This window comes from Berkeleyomyces rouxiae, assembly GCF_048999995.1.
Source record: "Berkeleyomyces rouxiae strain 22BRR77 chromosome Unknown BrBRR77_ptg000012l, whole genome shotgun sequence".
NCBI classification, from domain to species: Eukaryota; Fungi; Ascomycota; class Sordariomycetes; order Microascales; family Ceratocystidaceae; genus Berkeleyomyces; species Berkeleyomyces rouxiae.
In genome coordinates this window covers 2,112,957-2,130,202 of record NW_027396502.1, presented here as the reverse complement: position 1 = coordinate 2,130,202, position 17,246 = coordinate 2,112,957, and the positions used below count along the sequence as shown (strand labels likewise).

At 51.4% G+C, this 17,246-nt stretch overlaps 4 protein-coding genes across 4 annotated transcripts; 2 read left to right on the top strand and 2 right to left on the bottom strand.

The window, feature by feature from the left end:
* Positions 1–608: 608 nt before the first annotated feature.
* Positions 609–5,486, top strand: BROUX77_007904 (uncharacterized protein; the record flags this gene model as incomplete). Its single annotated transcript, XM_073753049.1, has 2 exons — positions 609–2,537; positions 3,507–5,486. 2 exons carry the CDS (start codon positions 609–611, stop codon positions 5,484–5,486), a joined length of 3,909 nt encoding a protein of 1,302 aa, XP_073602197.1.
* Positions 5,487–6,793: 1,307 nt separating this feature from the next.
* BROUX77_007903 (uncharacterized protein) lies at positions 6,794–8,362 on the top strand (the record flags this gene model as incomplete). Its single annotated transcript, XM_073753048.1, has 3 exons — positions 6,794–7,988; positions 8,048–8,212; positions 8,277–8,362. 3 exons carry the CDS (start codon positions 6,794–6,796, stop codon positions 8,360–8,362), a joined length of 1,446 nt encoding a protein of 481 aa, XP_073602196.1.
* Positions 8,363–8,596: 234 nt separating this feature from the next.
* Positions 8,597–10,968, bottom strand: BROUX77_007902 (uncharacterized protein; the record flags this gene model as incomplete). Its single annotated transcript, XM_073753047.1, has 4 exons — positions 8,597–9,321; positions 9,383–10,011; positions 10,063–10,472; positions 10,534–10,968. The coding sequence occupies 4 exons, from the start codon at positions 10,966–10,968 to the stop codon at positions 8,597–8,599; spliced, it is 2,199 nt and encodes a 732-aa protein (XP_073602195.1).
* A 2,827-nt stretch (positions 10,969–13,795) lies between these two features.
* BROUX77_007901 (uncharacterized protein) lies at positions 13,796–17,003 on the bottom strand (the record flags this gene model as incomplete). The annotated part of the gene is made up of 3 exons (XM_073753046.1): positions 13,796–14,605; positions 14,672–16,267; positions 16,356–17,003. The coding sequence occupies 3 exons, from the start codon at positions 17,001–17,003 to the stop codon at positions 13,796–13,798; spliced, it is 3,054 nt and encodes a 1,017-aa protein (XP_073602194.1).
* Between the last annotated feature and the right edge of the window lie 243 nt (positions 17,004–17,246).

The window sequence follows — 17,246 nt, the reverse complement described above, 5'->3', positions numbered from 1 at the left end:
AGTCCATATCTACAGAAATACTTCAGCCTCTATTTTAGCTCTCATGGCTGCCGTGATGCTTATTAGCCCTGCGGAATGTCATTGTCGGATCTGAAAGTGGCCTAGTGGTAGCGCAGTCATCACCACTATTACAGCTATACAAGGACCCTTCTCGCCATCAAGACGGGCTCTTTGCCATGGTGACAGAATTTACAAATGCCAGTTGTTGAGAGGGTCTTTGCTAATCAAAATCACTACACTGTCAAGTAATAGGTCAACCAGAAAAGAGGCCAGCGCTCGGACCACAATAAACCTAATAAACATCACCTTCCGCAAAGAAGTGTCAAAACGACAAAAACTTTGAAACAATCCGACTTTAGTACATGCCATTTCATTTCTTGACAGCCTAGCGTGAACTTGCCCGAAGGGTCGCTTCGTCCTTGGCTGTCTTTACGGAAAACGACAGCAATATCAAGTCCACTCTCGACCGACTCACTTTTCGAGCTCTGGGCAATTGAACTTCTATTACTACACACATTATAGTTTCACTACCGCACTACCGCACCACCGCAAAGTACCAATGCGACTATAGACTTAGCTTCTTGAAAAAGTTCTCTTCTGTAGTCATAATGGAGTCCGATATGGCCACAGGGCCTCATTTCTTTTTGGAAAAAACAAACTCTTCGCGTCGAAACTCCAAGCTACAAGGGTTCTCGAATTCTCCTGTCGATGCTAACTCAAAGCGACAATCTTTGAAATCGCCCTTTACCTCCAACACACTAGCAGCCACTGCTCTCATCCTCTCTCAGACCGAACCACCAAAAGCTAGTAACAGTGGTGCTGTCGTGCACACTAATAATTCTCACACGACAAATTCTTCTCCAAAATCAGTGGCTACTACCAACACTGCTACTACCAACGCAACCCAAAGCTCGTCTGTTTTCACGTCGTCTCTATTTTCCGCTTCTACTTCACACCTGGACGATGATCTATGTAGTCAAGTAGCCTCAGCGACCTCATCTTTCATCCGCCTCGCATCCTCGCGTTCACAAGAACCAGAGCTACAATCATCCAAGACATTTCACGCTCTTGACCTTGACTCGTCGCATTCAAGAAGTTTGCATGTTCATCGACAGAATAATAACTCTTCTAAACTGCCGACATTTCGATTTGCCGACCTCAACATTGGGAATCAACCGCTGCTGGTTTCACCGCCTGGACTATTCCTAAAAGCTTCAACATCGCCTTCTCTACCGCCCGGAGACCGCTCTATCCCCCCATTAACTTCAGCGACGCGTCCCTCGACTGTGGCTAAAAGCCATCGCCGCGGAAAGTCCGAGAACATCCCACCGAAGCCATCTTTACTCTTCAAGTCCACCACTGCTCCTATTGGGTCCTTGGGCGTAGAGTTGAAAGCGGCTCCCACTGTTGTCACCGAGGTTTCAGCCTCTGCGTTGGGCTTAAATCGGGCACTATCACCAACGTCAGCGGATGTCTCCGCCCCTCTCAGGCTTCAATCGGTACTAAAAAAGCCACGCGACCGGCACTCTCAAAAAAACACGCGCTCACCGACAAAACCGCCGCCGCATAATTTACAGTCGCGACAACAAGAAAAATCACCAGGCGACAACAAAGGACCCGAAAACAAGCAGCATACAAAGGCTCAGTCACCATCGAAAAACGCACGAGTCAGGTTATCAGCACCGACAGCTCAGGGCAGTAAACACCCCGTACCAATTCTCACCACTACTTCCAAGCGCCCAGCGTCCTTTCCAACCTCCCCACGGACGACACAAGTTACCTTCCTTGAACCTCCTATCACTGAGACATCGCCCACTGCCACCAAGGGTGCGAATCGCCGTAGCTTTGTCTCATCAGGAACCACCAGCTCAGGCTCAAGAGCTCCGCCAATATCCCTTCGAACGCATCGCGTACAGGCTGCTGTTGACGCCGCTACTACATCAGTTACAACCAACACTAGCTCCATTTTTGCCAACGCCACAACCAGTCCCAAAGTAGACACTATCCCAGTTGTCGTCGAGGTGGATCGAGCTTCCTCAAAGGAACGTGTAACTAGCCATACAAAGTCTCCCTCGGATGAAAAAAGAATTTCAGTCTCACGACCTCATATTACGCTCAAACCAACACCTGCGATTCCATCTACGTCAAATAGCACTGGGTCAGCTCCTGTTGTACGAGTTCCCCCCATCCGAGCATTCCGCGCATCTGGAGCACGGCGAAGCCTTACTTTAGAAACTGCTGCTGCCATAGCCCTGCCAGACGACGACGACGAAAATCTTGAATATACTGTCGACAGTACAAGAAACACCCAAGACTCTGCCCCTCCTTCTGCCCAAGGTAAAAAAGAAGTCAAAGAAACCTATGCTATGGCTTCCCTTGAAGGTGCTGAACGTTGCCACAACTTCAGCAGAGATAACGACGACACCGGTGACCTGTTTCTAAATATTGCTCATGAAAATGAGGGCCGCATCTCTACTTCTTCGGCCTATGAAGATGCAGGATTTTTCTCCGATGACCAGAGAACCTGGAGCACCACGGTAAGTAGAAAATATTGCACCTGCATTGTTACCATGCTCAGAGATTCTTCCTCATACCCTGTTTGACCTTTGCCCCTACCACCTGCATTCCTCTGCCTGACTGATGTCCCTGAACTCCCTGACCAGCAACCTGCTGGGTGGCAGCAGTGGAGGAGTCAGGTACAGCCAGGCTGGGGCATCAGACAAGGTCTGACCCCAGACAACACGAAAACACCCACCGTTCAAATGGAACAGGGTTCAGCAAGCCTGTAAAGTTGTGCTCGGACCTATTTAGTCCGAGTATCTCGTGCACCACATTGCCTAGGACTTGTTTTGTGTTTTTGAGGACTATGAATTTTGCCGACGACTATGCTTGTTCAAATCTCTTTGCATCGATATTGAAAAGCCAGTGCTTTTACTTCGCGATGAGAGAAATCGCGCCTAAGCAGTAGAGTCTTGTAACCAGAAAACATGCCCAAGCAAAAGCCTGGCCGAGTTGGCCAGACCAGAGATGGGGCGGAATAGGTAGGGGCAATGTGACTGCGATCATGGAGTGAAACACGCTCCAGGATTTGTCGAGTTGTATTGCAATCCATTCTGATTATCCTGTTCCTACGCGTTGTTCTCCATTTCTCTATTCGAAATTATCCTCCTGTGCATTTCCGTTTCCGTCTTTATTCTTGTGCCCATTCACTCCCTTTATGTGCGACACATCTCTCTCGTCCTATCATTCCTTTGAATCTGTACCTCTGTCTTTTCTCTTCTTCCTACTCCTTCATAATCTTTCTTTTTATTTCCTCACCTTTCTTTCTTGGTATACTGCGACCTACCCTGAATGCGCGGTTTCCCCTGATAATCTACCATCACCAAAACACGCTGCCATCTCTATCTGCTTCATAAACCCCCGCCTCCAGCTCCGAAAAAAACATGGCTGAATCGACCCATCACCAGCCTTTTACGAACCCATGGCTAATATCACCACCACCCCAGAACCGCGTCCCTCGCGCGTCTCATCGCAGACCTCTTTCTACTGTCGTTCCCCCTCATGCTACGCCACAATCGCCCTCGCGCCTGAGTCGTCGCCTTTCCGACCAACAAGAAACATCGCGTATTCGCGGACGCTCCAACGACGACACTCACTCAATGGCAGGACCTCCTCCGCCCCCTCGTACACTGACTTATCGGAGCCTTGCACGCGAGCTCTCATCAGGCGCAAGTGTAGTGAGCGATGACGTCGGAAGTAAGAGAACGTCTAATACGAGATCACATACATCCGCAGGCTCGCGATCTCTCGTACAACACGAAATTTTGCCTAGCCACGGCGCGCCACATGCTAGTCGAAGAAAACCGTCCATTTCAGAAGGCATTTCGTTGATCGCTTCTTCAAGAACCGGAAACTCCAAAAGCACAACGCCCTACCACGGAAGAACATACAACTCATCCCCTCTTGCTCACCGAAGTACCGTCGATCAAACCCCCCAGCACCAAAAGCAACAGCAGTTTATAGAACAGCAACAACATCAGCAGCAAGATGCCCAGGGACAAGAAGGAACTGACTCGACTACATCAACTGGCGGCCCTTCTACTGTTTGGGATGAGCTTGATGACTTGAAGTCCCGTATTCATCGACTGGAACTGACTGGGAAATTGCCAAAATCTTCTAGCTCTGCTATGTCTCGCGTTTCTGATGACAGACCACCTACTGCACACACTGCGGCCACTACGAATTCCGAGTCTTCTCCGAAACGAGTGACAGCGAATGGAAACAGTCCTCCTGTTTCTAACAATAACCTGGGCGTGAAAGACGGTTCTAGCACTACATCGTCACAAAAGGAAACTCCATCGCTGCTACATGCGGCACTGGCGCAAGCAAAATCTGGAGTCAGTATTGAAGTGTTCCGTGCACTCGAGCTCGCAGCCAACGATGCTCTTGGTCTTACAACACTCTTGGGGAACGTTGGCCAGCCTGGTCCCATATCTAGTGGAGCAAGTTCTATCGGTTATGGAGGTGCCTCGACTGTAACTGATCGTCAGCTACGCCGAAAAACCGAAGGTATAGTGCGAAGTCTGACTGAACTATGTATTGCTCTCTCAACAGACTCTATTCAGCGGCCATTCAGCAACAACATCGTACAATCCATTGAGACGCCACAAGAATCGCCCCTTTCCCCCACCTCAGTAGGAGGGTTCAACCCGATTATGATGCACCACAAACAAAGTGTTTCCGACCAAAGCCCATCTTCTATGCCAGCTAGTCCTCGTGCGATATCCAAGCTGGAGGAAAGAAGAAACAAGCTTCTCAACTCACCTGCCTTGCCTGCACCGCGATACTTGGCAGCCTCGCCATCTGGACCACCACCTTCAGCACAGATTTCGGGCAGTGAAGCACTCCATACTCCGTCCCAAGGCCGTAAATCTGCACTCCTCACATCTCGCCGCCGCGCAGGAACCGAAGAACCTGAAGAGCAATCTGGCCGCAAAACCTCTATGCTCTTGAGGACACGCCGGGCCGGTACTGAAGAGCCTGAGGACACGAATGGGCGGAGAACCTCAATCCTGATTCGTGGACGGCGCGCTCCTATTGGTTCCGATGATGACGAACCTCGCATGCGTCCTCCTTCCCGAGCCATCACAGAAGTAACTCATCACAGACCAGGCACTAGAGGTGGCAGCGACCAAGCATTCGACACTCCCATGCAGTCGATTGAAGGAGGTGCCAACGCGGCGACTTCAATGTCCAGGCGTCGTATGGCTTCCACAATGTCTACGCGTTTGAGTAACATTCCGCCACAGTCTGGCATGCCGACCCCGAGACGCTTCCTCGAGAGACAAATGACTGATCGCGAAATGCCACAAACGGTGGAAAAGATGCATTCTGACGAAAGATTACATCGGCCCATGTCTCTGGGTCATGCTTCAATGTTAGGTCGCACATCCAGTGTCAGTAGACGGGCTACTCGTGACCGGTGAAACCCTGGCTCACCTTTGCTGTGAACTTTGGGTTTCCGCCGCATGTGAGTTTGAATTGTCGCATCAATTTAGCTCGTAATGCCCCTTTTGCTCTGTATACTGAAAATATCGTTTTCACGATACCACATGTATATCTGAATGCGAGCTGACAACACGAACTAATCCGCCACTGTTTCATTCATCGTGAAGCTCCATGATTCTTCGTCAGTTTTCGCTCCACATCTTTACATCCTCATCTTTACTTTTGACATGCTGTTATAACCTCACTCTCCAGACAGACTCATATGTCTACCTACTCATGTCTACCTTCATCTTCCTTTTTCTCCACCACTAGCCCTGATATCCCACCCATTTTGTACTACTATCCATTTCATCCTGACATTCTTGACGCCTTTCGCTTGCTCTTGGTTCGTCCATCACGTTTAACCATCACGTTCGATCCAGATTCATTTCCTTCTCTCCCTTTTGTCGTTTGCTGGGTGGGTGGTCCTGTTGGTTCTCTGTCTCTATTTTTTTTTTTCTTCCTCCTGTTGGCGATCCGTAGTGGGTTGCCTGGTCATCTTGTTATTTCTTTTCATGGTCTTATTTCTTAGCGGGCTATCTTACTTTTTTCTTCTGTGTTGGTCGAGGCTATTTTTCCAGGATGGGTTTTGTTGTTATTGTTTCATTTTTCGCTTCATGGAGTTCTCTTTTATCTGATTGTTTATGCTTTTTTTGACTTGTTCTTATATGTTATCTTTCTGTCATGGTCTTGTGAAGCATTGTAATGTGCGCACGCGATTGCAAGCACAAGATGAAGCAGTATCTTGATGAGCCCTCTATGTGGCTTATAACCGCAAGGGTCATGCAGAGGCAGCGAGTCACGCCATTGTAAGAAGTACCAAGAGGAAAATTACTGGCGAGAACTCAATATCGTGATGTCATGCTAACGTTGCCAAACCATTGTAAAAACTCAACCTACGAAAACAACCAGAGTTCTACAAACCGCTTGCTCCTGTCTTTCACAACGAGAAGATAAACCCTTAGTTCACTCTGAAAACATACAGCAAAGCAGGGTTGGAACTGTGCATCACACAGTAATATAAGGCGCACGCACTGTTTAAAGCTCACGTTTTGATTGGCTGATTGCCTTTCTATCCATTTTCTTTTAGCAAGCTTACTCTCAGCCTTCCCAGAGCATCTCGAGCCTCGTCTATGAACCCAAGTTACGCATCTCTATCCCAACTCCCACCCCCGCGATTTTTCACCTACGCCTAATTATAGTCTCATACCACCACGAAAAATAGAGACTCATTAAAGAAATCACTATGGAAATGGCGTCATCAACACCGAACCTCTCAAACCTTGTCGCCGCCAACTCGAAAGTCTGCCACACATTCTACGGCCGCGCAGAAGGCAAACGCCAAAAGCTCGACACCGCACCGCCGAAAAGCAAAGTCCCCGCAGCCGATAAGCAGGGCGACAAAGGCATTGCCGCTGCCGTCAGATTTCGCGACGAGTATGCCGCCGTCCAGACATTGCCGCCGGCGCTTGCTGCAAAGCAGCCCGCTCCAGCCGGCAGACGCAAGGTCGGAGCCGCTTCTGCTGCTCGTGCCGCAGCGGCCGTCGCTAACGGCAGCGGGCCCATGAAGCTGCTCGAGGGTCCGTCTGTGCCAGGTTCTGGCTCGTCAGCCCTCGTTCTCAAGGACAAGACTGCGCCGGGCGCCGGAGCCAGCCCCCACAACCACAACACGACCAGCCTGAGCAGAGCGGCCGCGCTGCAGGTGCCTAAGCCCGACTGGCACGCGCCGTGGAAGCTGATGCGCGTCATCTCGGGCCACCTGGGCTGGGTGCGCAGCCTGGCCGTCGAGCCCGACAACAAGTGGTTTGCCAGCGGCGCAGGCGACCGGACCATCAAGGTGTGGGACCTGGCGACGGGCGGCCTGCGCGTGACGCTGACGGGCCACATCTCCACGGTCCGCGGCCTGGCTGTCTCGCCGCGCCACCCGTACCTGTTCTCGTGCGGCGAGGACAAGATGGTCAAGTGCTGGGACCTGGAGACCAACAAGGTCATCCGCCATTACCACGGCCACCTCAGCGGCGTGTACACACTGGCCCTGCACCCGACGCTCGACGTGCTCGTCACCGGCGGCCGCGACGGCGTTGCTCGCGTCTGGGACATGCGCACGCGCAGCAACATCCACGTTCTCAGCGGCCACATGGGCACCGTCTCCGACGTCAAATGCCAGGACTCGGATCCGCAGGTCATTACTTCCTCTCTGGACTCTACGGTGCGCCTGTGGGATCTGGCTGCTGGAAAGACTATGGGCGTGCTCACGCATCACAAAAAGGGCGTCCGTTCGCTGGCGCTGCACCCGCAAGAATTCACTTTTGCGACGGGTAGTACCGGCAGTATCAAGCAGTGGAAGTGCCCTGAGGGCGCATTCATGCAGAATTTTGAAGGCCACAATGCCATCATCAACACGCTGGCTGTCAACGAAGAGAATGTCATGTTCTCTGGAGGTTAGTTCTTTTTTTCTACCCGTGTCTTGTTGGGTACAACGTTTAACACATCTCTCTAGCTGATAATGGTTCTATGAGCTTCTGGGACTGGAAGACGGGCTACCGGTACCAGAGCCTTGATACTACTGCCCAACCCGGCTCACTGGATGCGGAATCTGGCATCATGACCTCTACATTCGACCGGTCAGGCATGCGTCTGATCACCGGCGAGGCTGACAAGACCAGTACGTTACATTCCCACGACATCAAGCCCTGCCCATTGTGTTCCCCTACTAACTCCCGTTACAGTCAAGGTCTGGAAGCAGGATAGCGACGCGACACCCGAGACACATCCTGTTGTATGGACGCCGTCGTTGGAGAGAAGACGCTTCTAAATTACGAGACACAAAAAAAGGCAACATAATATGATTCTTGGTTTCCATGGGAGGGTACAGGCGTTAGGAAGGGCGTTTTGTCGTATTTAAAGCATTTATTTTTACTGAACAAAGCGATATACCGTTGTTCATTATACAATGCTCATGTCATGATAGAATGAAATCTGTTAGAGTCGTGATTTGCAAAGCGCAAGCGGAGAGTTCTCTCCAAACAAACTTGAGAAAACGGCCAGTTTACACGGACATTCCAATCTCCTTGATCTCTGGATCGTCATGGAAAGCCATAGTGATCTCGTCGTCGGGGATCGCGAGACGTACCTTGCTTGGCCGTTCCACCTTGTGGGCCTCCAAAACAATGACGCCTGCTGCCACCAGATGTAGCGCGGCATCTTGGAAGGCCATGAGCGCCGTCGGAGCTAAAGCCCCGGTACCCTGTGGTGTCAGGCTGACAGCTCCAGGGCCTAAAAGACTGGCCACCAGATCCTCCGAGTTCCGACCCGAAGAACTGCGCAACATGGCGCCAAGTTCTGACAGAACGTCACCCATGGATACCTCGCCGATTCCAGCACGCCGAAGCTGAATCAAAAGAGCCGAGAGAAGCAATTTCGGCGCCAGCGGTAGAGCCCGTAGAGCTTGTTGGATAGGGTTGGATGTGGCCTCGTTGATGGCCTGACGGATTGTCTGGATTGTGACGCGGCCGCTGGCTGGCGCAGATCCAGATTTTGTGCGTGATGGCGTCGGTGGCACGGCGTTGTTGGCGTTGGACTCGGCGATTTCAACGGCCCGTCGACAGATGTCGAGAGCACGGCGAGCATCTCCAGAAACAGCAGCGACTTTTCGACTGGCAAACTGAATAGCGTCAGGTTCGACAATATTTCCAGCAACGCCTTCGAGGCGGGATTGGATAATCTTCATGAGCTGTTCATGGTTGTAACCCGGGAAGGGAATACGCGTCAAACCTGTGAAGGGTTGTGTTAGCATCTGAACAGCAAGACAGGACTTCTGACAGGATGTGCATACCTAGACGACTGCTGATCTTGTTGCTCAGCGTTCGTTCGGGAAGATCCATTGTATTGGCTACGGCAAGTACAATTAAGCGAGAGTGTCGTAAAGCTGGCCAGTTAAAGAAATTGTACATGACTCCCTGATTCTTGGTTACCAATTGATCCAGCTCGTCCATCAGCACCACACAAGGTACTCGGCGCGGATTTGGTGCACTGAACTCGCGCTCAAGTAGATCCAACGCCTGTGCCGGTGACACGCGCTCTCCTTTTAAGGCTTCCCAAAGAAGGGCGTATGATTGATGCGGATCCGTAATCTTCAAGCCGTTGATCTCCACAAAGATGAAGTCGTCTAGTTCATCGTTGAGCACGCTATCTTCTAGCCTCGAAATGACCTCGCGTACTGTAGCTGTCTTTCCAGTTCCAGGAGTGCCACTGATGTAGATACAGTTGCTGGTCCCGTTGGAAATGGCCTTCTCCAAATGAAAGTAGACTTCTGCAAACTCGTTCTCGCGACATGGCAGTGTCAGAGGAACCGCAGCAACGTGAAGTTGTGTGCGAGCCTGTTGAAATGGGGATGCCTGGATTGTTTCCATGGGAATTATGCGAGTGGCTAGAGGAGTGAACTCCAGGGCTTTTTTGGCACTCCTAGAGTATTGTTAGCTTTTTGTTTTGGATTCCTCACCATCCATCACTTACCGCTTGTGCTGGGAGCCAGCGCCCGTCGCTGTAGCATTTATTCTCCTCGTCCGAGGGGTCATCGGGGCCTTCTTCTTGGTGGGAGACTCCGCCCCAGGCGCATACGCCGTATCCGCCTCTTGCTTTGGCTTGCGGCTCAGCTTGGTACCCTCTGCAACAAAATGCAGCAGTGCCTGCAGATCACGATAGCCGCGGTACATATTCTCCCATACAAACTCGTTGGTGTATGTTGTCGTGCGCATATTGCAGCCACGGCGGCATATGAACGTTTTGCCATAATGTGGCGAACTACGGGGAATCTTTCCGGTGGGAAAGGCCTTCCGGTAACTGGCCTCGGACATGAGATTGGCCTTTCCCGACACAGACCCTAGAGGATTGATATCTGAAGTAGAAGTAATATAGAGCTCGTTCTGGAGAGATGAGGAAGATCTGTTAGCAGAAGTCCATAAGATCCAAACATGGGGGCCGTACAGGATAATAGTCATGTCTCTTGCGTTCATTATTGCGAATCTCTTTGCCTCCCGTGAACCACACGAAAATGGCTGCCTTCTCGCCGTTATCGTCCAGCGTGAAATCACTGATGATAGCAGCCCAAGCCTCACTTAGGCCATCCGCTCTGAGGAGCACAATGTCGCCTAGCCAGCACTCAAACTGGCCTAACCGGGCGCCAATAATGTGGTTTGATGGGCGCCGTCTCTTCTTGATCCTCCCGTCTGTATCTTCGGTGTCGTAGATCCAGTCCCACTCGAGCTCGTCGTCTTCGTCGGATGTATTCGCGGGGGCATCTTGGTATTCCTTGTCCTCGCCGGTGTTGCTGCGAGTTTCTTCTGAGGACACCGACTCTGCAACAGCGGCTGTCAAATTGCTGGTGGCATCAGCCTTGCGACTTCGGCTTGGTCGAACCATCGTTTAGAGAGGCGGCTAATAGAGGCGTAGTACAATAGTAGAGAAGCTAAATTGAAGACGCCCTCGATTGAGTAAACAAAGACAACAAACCGTTCAAGCCAGATTCCTCAGCCTTGCCACCATGGACCAATCGCATGGAGTCATAGCTTCAGACTCCTTCAGCCTTGTCGCGCTCATGTCAATTTAACCCGCTTGGGAAGGGAGCTACTTTGTACTGGTACCTGCCGCGATACTTATGGTCTCAAGGGCTTCAGGAGTAAAATTTGGCCAATAATCAATCACTACTCCAGGCGCACGACCCGCTGTTTATGTGCCTGCGGTACTTGCCCACTTAGGAGGCTATTGACACTCTTTCTCCACCCTGATCTGCCCCACAGTTTGCGTTCTGAAAGGGTTCTGGAAACTGCCAAACCTGAAAAAATGGGGCGTAGCGTAGTACAAGCTAGTGCTGATTTAAGGTTTCTTTCTCATGTGGTACAAGCATCAAGACTGCCACAAATGTACCGGTACTTGGGCCCTGTAGAATTCCCCTTTGGACATGGCTATAATAATGCTTGCAACGAGTACCGGTACATAGCACAAAGTATTCGTGCTATTGAAGATGACATCACTCGCTGCTTGGGCAAATATGCACAACAATGTGAAAGTAGGTACCTCTTAAGGGGCTTTTGGTACATATCTAATCATGCTGGGCGTTGTTTTGCTCTTGATGACGTTCGTTCCCTTGATATCCGATGTTCTACATGGCCTAGAGCCTGGTGACATCCGACCAAAAAAACCACAACACCGCTGGGTATCACTAACATTTTGACATTATTCATCATTCATGCTCGCCGGCATTCTTATCCTTTTCGTGCTACGCGGCCAACCCAAGACATCTACGAGAACCATCGAGCTTCGGCTTCCCGAACTCTTGACGATCAGCATCCTGAATAATATTAGATCGCTGTACAAGGCTGCAGTGAGCATACACAAGCTACACTCAGCGCAAGCACGGCGCAAGCACGGCGCTCCGGCGCCGTTGAAACCCCGATAGCCCGCACTAGACAGGGGCTTAGAGTAGGAGGGTCAATTCATCAAGCCGTAGTGGGATGAGTCAAGCATACTAGCAGCTCATACAGCCGGACTTACGTGGAAAAACTTGCTCATGATTGGAAACCTGTTACTACCCAGTGTAGCGAGGCTCGCCTTGTTGAAGATATCCAAAAGCTGTTTCTGCTCCCATTTCTGCAAGTGTCGCGCTGTCGCACTTAGCACAGTCGTGCGTTTTTTACAGACCAGACCCAGCAATTTGGTGATTTAGAAAACCACACAGATGACTACATTCAACTCTACAGACGAACCGCTTCCTTTTGACAAACTCTTCCTCGAGATTCACACGGAAGCACCTCAAAGTATACCGCCTCTGAGACCATCGAATCCGATATGCCAAGCGGCCCTTGACAGAGGCCCTTTCCCCCAGAAACCACCTTCTATTCCAGTTTATAGAGAAGCGACCACTGTATTACATCAGCCAGTTCCGACTCGTGTGCTCCAATGGCATACCCCTCATCCCAGACTACATGACCCATTCGCCCCTCCTCTCTCTCCTCCTCCTCCCCCTCTACTCTATGAAGCGGTTTCCTTTGACGTGCTCCAAGGGGATGCCCCTCATCCCGGACTGCGGGGCCCAGTCGCCCCTCCTTCTCCTCCGCCGCCCTCGCCGCCACCCCCTCCCCTTCCCCCTGTTCTCGATGGACCTGTTTCCTCTGAAGTGCTACAAGGGAGTGCCCCTCACCCCGGATTACGTAGCCTGGCTCCTTTTTCCGATTTTCCTGTACTTGATAAATCAGTTCCTTTTGGTGTGATTCACGGGGAGGCCGCTCATTCCGAAATATATGGCCAAGCTTCTGATACTTCTGTGTTACATGGATCAGTCCCGACACATGTGCTTCGAGGAGAGGCCACTCATCCTGAGTTGCAAGTACAAGCCCATACTCCGGGACCGAACGAACCAACCCCTATTCGAGGGTCTTTTAAAACATATGTTAATCGCATTTTTGAAGACGCCCCTTCTAGATCTCGTGGGCAAGTCTCACAGGAGTCATCTTCTCAATCTGCTAGAAAGCCTTTGCCGAATTTCCCGGGACAAATCCCTTCCAACAAAGTTGGCCCCTCCCGAATGAGACGGGCAAGGCCACTTTACATCACTTGTCGTGATGACGAGAAGCACTTATTTGGCGTTGTTTGTGAAACCGACAATCATGACCGTCTTTGCGGAGGTGGAGGTTCTCGGAAAAAACGTCCAAGACCTAGCCCTGAGGTAGAGCCTGAAAGTGAATTGCAGCTATAAACCAAGCCTCAATCTGGGCCAGAAATTATACTTGACAGCAGCCCTAAGACTATTGTTCCAAGTGTTTCTATCGTACTTTGAGACCGAAACTGCACCCGTCCTATAATCAATCAAGAAGCCTGCCTGCTACCACTTTATTTTCAGTTGTGGTGGCCTGTGGTTTATGGTTTCAGCTAATCTTTAGAAAAGTCAAAGCTAAAACTATCTGCAGATGTTCATGGTCAACAATGAAGAGGGCGTTTCTACTTATGGCCGTACGCAAAGCAAGTAAAATGATGTCGTCAGTTATCCTCTACCTGTATTTATACATAGAATAACATAGCTCTATTATATAACCGAAAACCCTTGGATGCCATCTGCAATGTGAAGGGTATACACATTCGCAATAGACTTTCCCTATGATAACCAACAGCCAAAACAGAATGAAAACGTACAAACAACATAACAAAGAAAGAGAGGATTGAAACCACTTAGATATGCACCTCATGCTCGCTTTTACATGCCCATGTCCTCGTCCTCCTCGTTCTCCATTAGAGTGGCATAGTCGTCCACCGATGCGAACGTAGGCAGGGCCTTGAAGTCCTTTCTGCTCATTCTGGACTTCTTGGCACTTGTGCTCTGGAGCTCAGGCTCATCGTCCTCCATATCGCCGTCAGACTCATCGCCGAATATGTCGTCCCCGCCTTCTTCGTCATCAGAGTCCAGGTTGAGCGCAACGCCCTCGCCGTTCTCCCAGCCGCCATCCTCGCCCTCGCTGCCCAGCTCATCGACATCGCCGATCGCAGCGCCGCCGTTGTTTTCACCGTCGTCATCAGAGTCGCTGTAACCTTCCATGCCCAGATCAGACTCGGCTTCCGAGTCCTCTTCGGCTCCGCCGCTGCCGGAAATAAGAGCCTTGAAGACCTCGTCGTTGTCATCGTCTTCCAGATCAGCAGCAGCAGCCTTTTTGGCGGCTTGGCCGGCCTTGCCGATTTGCGAAAAGTACTCGTGAAAGAAGACGTCTTCGACGGCAACGTCCTCTTGCTTCTTGTTCCAGAACGAGGCGGTGTTGACTGTGGAGGAGTTGGCAACGGTGCTCTTGCTGCGCAGCCACATGTCCTTGAGGTCGTTCTTAACTTGCAGAGGCTGCATGATAGACTGGCCGTGGGAACCGTCCTTCTCCTTGGGGTTCTTGTAGACAAACTTGTCTAAGAAGCGGATCAGACTGTGGCTTTCCAAATCAGGCTTCTGAGGAAGATCCCTGCCAGCGAGGAAAGTCGCAGCATAGACGGAAACGGAGGGGTGATAGTGGGTCAGGAGAGGAGCCTGTGAAGTTGGTTAGCACGAGTACGAAAAGCACATAAAGCACATTTACAATCTAGAAAAACTCACAATCTCCCAGAGACATGTCCGATGGGCGTTGCTGAACTCGGGGTTTCGCTTCCGGCCGTCATAAACATCCTTGTTCTCCTCGCCATCGTCAAGCGTTTCTTCCGGCTCGTTGAGCAGCGTAGACAGGTCGGGCATGGTCTTGCGCAGCTGCAGCAGCACATATAGCAGACCGATGATAAAGGGGGGCTGGTGGATGCTGGTAATCTGGACAATGCGCTTGGCAAATGCCTTGACGCGTCTGACGTCAACATCAGACTTGAGTGCTCTCAGCAACAGGTTCAGGTACATGGCCTGCTTGGACGATGTGATCAGGCGCGGATCTAGCAGAGACTCGTACAGCGTTCGGTAGAAGCGGTCCATCATCAGCGACCGCTTAAACGATAGCGTTTGTATCAGTGTCAGGGCTTGGATGCTGGTGTTGAAGTTGGAGGAGTGGGCGACGTGGAACAGCGTGTCTAGGTGATCGTCCAGGATGGTAGAGTTGGCGCTGGTAAAGGGGACCGCGCGGTTGATGCCGGTCAAAATGGCAGCGACAAGCTTCTCAGAGGAGTCGCCAGCCTGTACCGAAGTTGGCTTGGCTTTGGGCCCCCGTTTCCGCTTTTCCTTGGACTCATCTTCTTTGGTGACCTCGTTGCTCATGGGCAGGCCTAGATCGCCGCTCTTTAGTAGGATTGTGAACTGTTCAAAGTAGATTTTGAGTAGAGCCTCGGCAACCTCGGCTTCCTTGGTGCTTAGAATGGTCTGGTTAAGGGTGTTGATACCATAGTATCGCGCACGAATGCTCTGGCCAGGGCGCAACAGAACCTCCTGCTCGACGGTCTTGACAATGATGGGCTTCATGCCAGGGTGCGACGTCTGGATCTGTAGCGTGAGATGAGAAGTACGCGAGGCAACCTTGCGATCTCTATCACCCAGCTTGTTGACTAGAAGCTTCAGCAGGTTAGCCTCCTGCTCGGGCTTCTCCTTCAGCAAGTTGTAGATGAAGTCAATAGCGCGCGAGCGCGAGTAGTCAACCTCGTCTGTAACCCACGTCTCCAGAAGCTGAATGACACGGAAGTAGGCCTCCTTGAGCCACTCTTCGTACGACCAGTAAATAAGATGCTGGGGAGTCAGGCCAGCAGGTAGCGGCTGGTCGGAGCTCCACTTGGTGGTCTTGCTGGCTTGTAGAGCGCCAATAAGCGCAGGCTGCATGCGGAACTGACGCAGACGGCGATTGGCAGGCAGCACGAGACCAGGGCCGAGTAAATCGACAACGGCATTCAGCGCAATAATGGCCTGGCTGCGGCTCTTTTTCGAGGCAAGACTGATGAGCGCATCGAATGGGCGCGCAGTGTGAAGGGGAGACTCTTGGATAGCCAGTGTGAGGGCGGAGACTTTGTCACTCATGGTACCCGAGGCCATAATAGTGGACAGGAACTTGTGTGAAGAGGAAGACAGGATGGTGGTTGAGTAGAGGCCGGCATCAGCTTCGAGTAGGTTATGAGCATGGTCCCGGAGAACCTGAATTACGGTCGTGTACTTGGTGAAGTCGTCAGAAGTCGGCTCGGGGAGCGGTGCTAGCTCGGTGGCGTGCCAGTCGGCGCGGGGCTCGAAGGTCTGTGGCAGAGAAGATGATTATATTAGCTTTTCGAGACTTAAATTACAGCGTGCGCGTCTTGCGCTTCCTCTGCTGGGTATTGCGCACCATTTTGGACTTCTTGGAGTCGAAGTTTTTTCTCTCGGCAGCAGCCGCCTCGTTGGCCTTGGCCGCCTCGACCTTCTTAGTCTCCTCGGCCTTCTCTTTCTCGGCAGCCTTTTTCTTTTCCTCCTTCTTCTTGGCCTTTTCTTCCTTCTTCTTCTGCTTCTTTTCTTTTTGCTCCTTTTCCTTCTGTTCTTTCTTCAAGTCGGCCTTAGACTTAGGCTTCTCTTCCTCCTCTTCCTCGCTCTCGTCATCGTCCCCCTCGTCGGCCTCTTCTTTAACGGCAGACTCGTCCTCGTCGGCTGGTGCATCGATACCCAGACCAGCAGCAAACTTCTTCAGGTCATCCAGCAGATTTCCGTTGACCGCAGCACCACCGGCATACTCGTTCTCAGACTCAGAGTCGACGTCCAGAACCAAGTCGAGATCACCATCGTCGCCGCCGAGGGCCTTGATTTCGGTGAGGAGAGTTTCGCGGGACGCGCCCGAGCCCTTCTTCAGTGATCGCGTGTTATCGACGGTCGCGGTCTCAGCATGCGGCTCTCGTCTGCGCTTGGGAGACTTGCTGTCGTTGTAGTCGCCCTTGCGCTTGTTCGGCCGCTGCTGTTGCGCATTGGCAGCCTTGGGCGATTGGGCGTTGTGGAACTTGCCCATGGTGCAAGAAAGAAAAGAAAAGAGACTTCGGCAAAGAAAATATCAGGTGTTGGCGGGACAGACGCTGGGAACAACACAAAATAGTCTGCTTTGTGTCGCCTTGTGCGTTGAACAGCTAGAAAAAGCTTCGCTCAAGGAGAAAAAAGTTCAAGACTTTCTGAAATTTTGCCAGGCGGTGGGGCCACTTTTTTTCTGCCGATAAACTGATTGCACCCCCTGGGGCGTGAACATAGCTGCAATCAC